Source organism: Apteryx rowi, unplaced genomic scaffold, assembly GCF_003343035.1.
Source record: "Apteryx rowi isolate R43461 unplaced genomic scaffold, aptRow1 scaffold_496, whole genome shotgun sequence".
In the NCBI taxonomy this organism is placed as follows: Eukaryota; Metazoa; Chordata; class Aves; order Apterygiformes; family Apterygidae; genus Apteryx; species Apteryx rowi.
This window is the reverse complement of record NW_020450756.1, coordinates 526301-532300: the sequence shown is the minus strand read 5'-3', so window position 1 is coordinate 532300 and position 6000 is coordinate 526301. Positions and strand designations below refer to the sequence as shown.

Here is a 6000-nt window from a genome sequence, read left to right as displayed (position 1 = left end):
TTTCTTCGCCCCTCCTGTTTCTTCGCCCCTCCTGTTTCTTCGCCCCTCCTGTTTCTTCGCCCCTTTATAACTTCATACCTTGCATTCAGGTTTTTTAGTGTCTTCGTGCAGGAAAATACTGTTCACAATGTATCTGAAGAGATCAGTCAGCTCGATTACATCATTCCTGGACTACTCTTATTTCCTGACTTGCTTCCTTTGCTCTGTGCCTTGCAGAAAAGTGATTGATGAAGGTTCTTCCTGCAAAGTTTGTGTTTATGTTCATCTGAGGGAAGGATATCTGCCAACTTCAGTTAAGATAGATACTGCACAGTGTAGTGATGACTGCACAAGCAACTGATCCAATAACACAATGTAACTTGAAAGATGAATGAACAAGAAGCTTTAAGCTTCTAGTCACCTGCTGTGCCTTCCCTATGTGTGTGAGCCTGTGATGTGTTTGAAGGACAGAGGTTCCCACAGTACTGGTGTGGGACTGATTGTCTTAATAACCTTCCGCAAAGAAACAGAAGTGTCTCATCTGCAATTACAACCTGTTTAGATATAGTAGACCATTGGGATAGTGAATTGATCAAAACGTAGTGACTTAATCCTTCAGACAGATTTATACCTTCATGAAACTGAAGAGCTTGATGCATCAGAATTTATAAGCAGAGTGCAGCTGTGAATAGATTACACTTGTTTTTTGACTCAAACAAAACAGTTTAATTTCTCTTTATTAGTAGACCAGAGAGTTCTCTGTAAGAGAAGGGAATTGCTAATTCCCAGGCTGTCATGGTCCAGGGGTTGCTTTACTGAATTATTAACTATTCAAGAATCTTATTCTAATACAGCACACTTCCAGTTTTGGACTGGCTTTAGATGTCTCATTTACAAAGTAAGCGCTGTCATCTTCAGTAATGGTAGCAGTCTGTTTTAAACAAATGAAGTCCTAGAATATTGAGGTAGGCTGCAAGAATCTTTTTAGGCTGCTTTATGTGGTATAAATGCAAGTTACTAATAAAGACCTATAAACCAAGGTGGTGTGGACTCAAGGTTCTAATAGAGCTGTGAGCCAAGAGATTATGAAGAACAAGAACCTAAAATCAAGCTTCTGAATTTGTGTTTAGGTAATTTTTTTTCTTATGCTCACTACCTGTAGCCACTTCCAAGCTTGGGAACTGGAGGCTGATAAACAGTCTGAAGTTTTGAAATGTAAGATCAGGATGCCTTTCTGATACTATCTAGGGTTAGCTAACAGAATTTCTGTCCTTTATTTTTAAGGAATAGTTGTCTTCTGAGGTAAATACCAATTGCCTGCAGTTAAATGCCCATCTAATCCTTTGTTTTTTGAAGCAAGGACTTGGTTTCTACAGACTTGGAGAACACCATGCCTCAGACTCAGCATTGCTTTTTGGCTTCTCATTTGAAGTAGCACTGGAAAAGGGCCTATCATCTAATTCTTTGAGAATGTATTTCTTGAACTGTCTGTTCCTAGGTTTTTTCTCTCAGACTTAACTTCTGGTAAAATTCATTGGTTCTAGGCAAGCTGGTTTCCTTTGGTAGAGTTTTGAGACTACTGACTTTTTGAGTATAACACTATCTCTAGGTTGTAACATATCAAGTCTTTGTTTCTTTCTGAATTTGTATCACCCATCTGTCACTATACTGTTGATATGCTATGTGATTGCTTTATCAAACCCAGGTATGTTAAGAAGCAAGTGTTTGTATTAGTGGAATCTTGAAATATAACCTGCTGTTGACCTGGTTTAACAGTATTAGGATTTGAAATTCTAGAGAGTTCTTGTTGACTTTAAACTTGGAGCTTTAGACCTAAATGTGCAGATCTTCTGAAGAGAATTTACAGGTAAGTAACTTTCTCTGAGTAACCTATTTTTGCATGAATACCTTTTAAAATAAGAGGTTTTATGTTTATATCTAAACAGAATTTCATGATTCCCTAAAGAGTCAAGATAGTGTATGCATTGGTATTAAATCTTGACAGAATTTTGATCACAGATAAATAACATGGGGTATCATGTCTGCACAAAAAGCTAACCATACTGCTTATTAGGTGACTGTCATAACTCTGCTCTGGGTAAGTAGTGTCATCTTTGACTCTTAAAGTATGTTTTCTTTAATGTCTGTCTAGCTTCTATTGCAGGTGGTGGACATGGACGTATCTTCTAATGATGTCACCCTCCATTAGTACACACATCCTGCTAAAAATAAATTTCAGAATCAAAATCCTGTATTGTCTGTTGTTTTTGAAAACTGAAGAGGAGAAATTCTGTAACTACTCATACCAAACCTGTGCTACTTTCATCTGTATTCTCACAAACATTACTGAGTTTATGCCCAAGRTGGATAAGTGTTTATCCAGTGTCACTCCTTTTTCTTGGACACAAGCTTTCACGTTTGGTAAAATTCATAGGTCTTTTTAGTTAAAATATTGGGGGTTCCGATTGTGAAAGGTTGGGTGTCACTTTCATTGAAGCTGCTGTTACCAAAAGAAAAAAAGCTGTGAAAGCAACACTTTCTCTGACTTTAACTTTTTAGCTTATACTGTAGTTACTGAGTTTACATGAATATCAGAAATGAAGTAATGGATGTAGAACTTATCCTTCACAAGCACAATAAGGAACTTACACTTTATCAATTTACATCTATTTTACATTTTATGTAGGTAACAGCAGATGCATTTTATAATTGCTCTTATGTCCCTTAAAAAAATATATGTATCTTCCTAAATAGCATTTTTCCTTCACTTTTGTAAGTGTTAAGTAAATGCTAAAAGGTGAATGTACTTCAGTTGTATCTGGAAACTTATATAAGATTTACAAGTAGATGTCATTCTGCCTGTTAGAGAAAACAAATACTTGTTGAAGCATGATATTGTAGGAGGCATTTTTGCAGAACTTTGAAGACTAGTATCACTTCCTGTTTTCCACTTCTTTACCTCACTGCTCTGCCTCCTTCCATCCCAAGTTTTTGAACAGAAATTCTGGTTAATCTCTTTTTCTTAATCAGGGCTGGTAAATAGAGCTGTTTGTTGTGCAAGAACAGAGAACAAGCTGTACACAAATGAGTAGCCATGTGCTCTCATCTCCTGCAATAAACGCCATCCTGTAGATATTCTAAAATTAATGTACCTTTAATTATAGGAATGACATAAATGAGAGGAGTACTTGGTTTACTTCTTTGGTTTGATTTGCTTTTGCCTCTTCCACAATCTCATTGGTTATGCATTAGATAGACTCTTTAATTTCAAATAAAGGCTTTGGAAGTACAAAATTTACGTGAATTGTTTACAAGTCTGAACAAGGGATCAGATGTGACCTTTTTCTAAGAATAACACTAGCAGGCAGCCTCTGTTCATCTTCATTTACTGTTATGGAAAAAAAACCCCATGCCATTGCTATACTAGTGTGTGCTGGATGAGCCAGTCTCTTTTACATAGTACTTGCATCTACTTAACACTTCAAATTTGGGAAGATTCCTGTCACTAAATCCAAATTTTTATGAAAGAGGTGCTATTCTGGAAGTTCTGCTGTATTTTAGCAGCTTCCATTTAATTAAGAGAATTCTGTTGATGTTGCTATTTTCTTGCATTCATTTTTTTATACAGCTGTGCAAACAATATTCATATCCTTACACTAGTRCATCTGTTTATCACTGTGGTTTCTTGGTATGTCAAGAGAACATGTTCAGTGTATTTTTAGTAGTATTTCTCAATTGAGCTATAAACTTGACTTGTCTTCCTAAAGGGTTTGGTTTCATCATTGGATTTGGGGGTAAATAGGCAGTTAATCATCCTAGTCTGTAGCTCTGGAGATAAGAGGGTAGAGGGKTTTTTTTTAGGTGGGGGGGAGGGGAGAGGGTGCGGAGCATCAGTGCTCTATCAAGTTCCAGTTTAATGGGTTTCAAATGCAACCGAAAGTATTAAGCTAAGTATTTAGAGATGGTGATGGTATATGACAACAGGCCTCTTGCATTCAGGTTTTGTTTCTCAATACAAGCCTGGATTGACCCTGTTTAGAGTCCCTCCATGCCCTTAGTGTTATCACAGGGTGTAGTGTTTTCATTGCTGTTTCTTTAGACCCCTTAAACTTACCTAGTGCCTTTGTATGTCTTGGAATTTTTTTCTTTCAGTGCCAAGTGAACTTGGTGATATATTCAGTCATGCATTTCTTCTCTAGTCTACTTGAAATAGATCAGGATTCATAACCTTGCAGCTGAGCAGCTAAAGTCTTTTGTCTTGCATTAGACAAAGTTGAAGATTCATCTGTAGCCTGAATCCTACACTGCTTCTTGTGTGGCATTCACTTCATAGCATTCTAGGTGATTTTCGATTTCCTAAATGTGGTGAACCCACAGTAACTTGAGTCAGTCTTGAATTAGGACTGAACTGTACTGCAACTGCTGCTACCAGTGCAATGATTACAAAACTGTTAGTTGAGAAATATCATCAGGAAGTGGGAAATAAGTTGCATCCATGCTTTGCAGGACTGTTTTGAGTATTCAGAATCTTCTGATAAATTCTGGGTAGCAAAAATCTCCCTGTAAGTAGTGATACCAACAATTGTTTTATGTTGTGGTCTCTTTGGCATTGTAAATTACTGCGTTCATTTCTATTCAAGATTACAGCTCCAGGAGTTGAAGCTGGGTTGTGCATACTTCCGGTTCAGAGTAGGGTGTGACTTCTACTGAAAGATGTTTGAATCCATCTTAGATATTCATGGGCTGAGGACACTGACCTTGGGTCTTCTGTGTCCTCTACTTTAACTCTAACTTGCAATAAAGGAAGGGAAGGCCTTCACCAGCACTTTTTTTTCCCTTTTGCAGGGCAATTTCAAGTAACCTTCACTGTTTTTCAGAGAAATGTATGTAGCTTCTGACCATCAGGCGAGGCCTGTAAACTAAGGATCTCTAATGGATGGATTCACTTCAGTATATTTCTCCCTACTATACCCTGTATGAAATGAATAGGATTTGAAATAGACCCTTGTGCTTGGAGTTTCCTGGTGGCTAGTTCTAAGCCCCTGCTCACAGGCTTGCTTTGAATGACCATTTTAAGATACTTCACTTTGCATGTTGTGTATGTGACTTGACACTCAGTCACAGTTAAAGTTGAGTTGGTGCAAGTCCTTTACTGAATTTAGTCCTTGATGTTGAAAAAGAAACTTAACTTCAGTAGACCTGGTAGTAGACCAGAGGTGATTTGGGAGAATTCAGCATTCAACTGCAAGAGTTGTCTCTTTTTAAGGTTTACTAGATTCGAAGTTAAAGAATGTGAGGGGGGCATTTGAAATGAGAGATTGACACAGATTGCATCTTACCTGCAATAGAAATGGGCTTCCTAAACATGCTCACAGATTGCTAACCTGTCTTTTAAATGTAGTTCTCTTGCTTCTGCAAACCTTTTATTCTTTACCAGAAAGTGGCAAGAAATACTGTTGTAAAGGTTAAGCTTTGTAGAAGTGATTTACTGGAGTGGAGAATAGCAGTCCTTCTGTCAAATACAGCAAAGCAAGGTCCAGATGTCAGTGCATTTTGTTGCTCAGTGCCATACTTGTTTTATGAGAGTAATACTTCATTGCCCTGTTTCTCATAGCAAGCTTATAACCTCTCTCGACTTGAGCAAGACCAATAAATATCCTTTTTAATATTGTGACTAACAACTATGATCTCAGATATTATGGTACAGGCTGTAGATAACAATTTCATAATTAGTAGCTGAAAGAGTATTAGATATCAGAGTTCTGTGTTGCCATTCAGAGAAACTGGAAATACTTGAAGCTTTCACTTCCTCAATGAAATTATCAGTGTTAAGATTTGAGTATAAGTTCTGGCTTTTGTAGCAGATCTTACAGATTGTACCTTACTCATCCTTGTTTTAAAAGGACAACTTTTTGCTTCAGTTCATCATGTTTTAAAGCATAGTTTGTCACATTGAAGATGCTCTACTTCTGAAATAGAATAATAAAACATTGTACAATGTTTTCCTAAAACTTTACCAGT

General features: G+C 37.2%; 1 protein-coding gene across 6 annotated transcripts in view; it reads left to right on the top strand.

Annotated features, from left to right (window-relative positions):
• RPRD1A (regulation of nuclear pre-mRNA domain containing 1A) overlaps window positions 1-6000 on the top strand; it is a 43503-nt gene that overhangs the window by 15042 nt on the left and 22461 nt on the right. Inside the window, exon 7 of one of the 6 annotated variants that reach the window (XM_026079244.1) lies at window positions 2144-2226. The exons of 4 other annotated variants lie outside the window; for them this stretch is intronic. In XM_026079244.1, the coding sequence (XP_025935029.1) occupies window positions 2144-2188 (45 nt within the window). In that variant the 3' untranslated portion in view covers window positions 2189-2226. Of the gene's footprint in view, window positions 1-2131; window positions 2227-6000 lie in introns of those variants that run through there. One more of the 6 variants, XM_026079242.1, reaches the window with a different exon arrangement.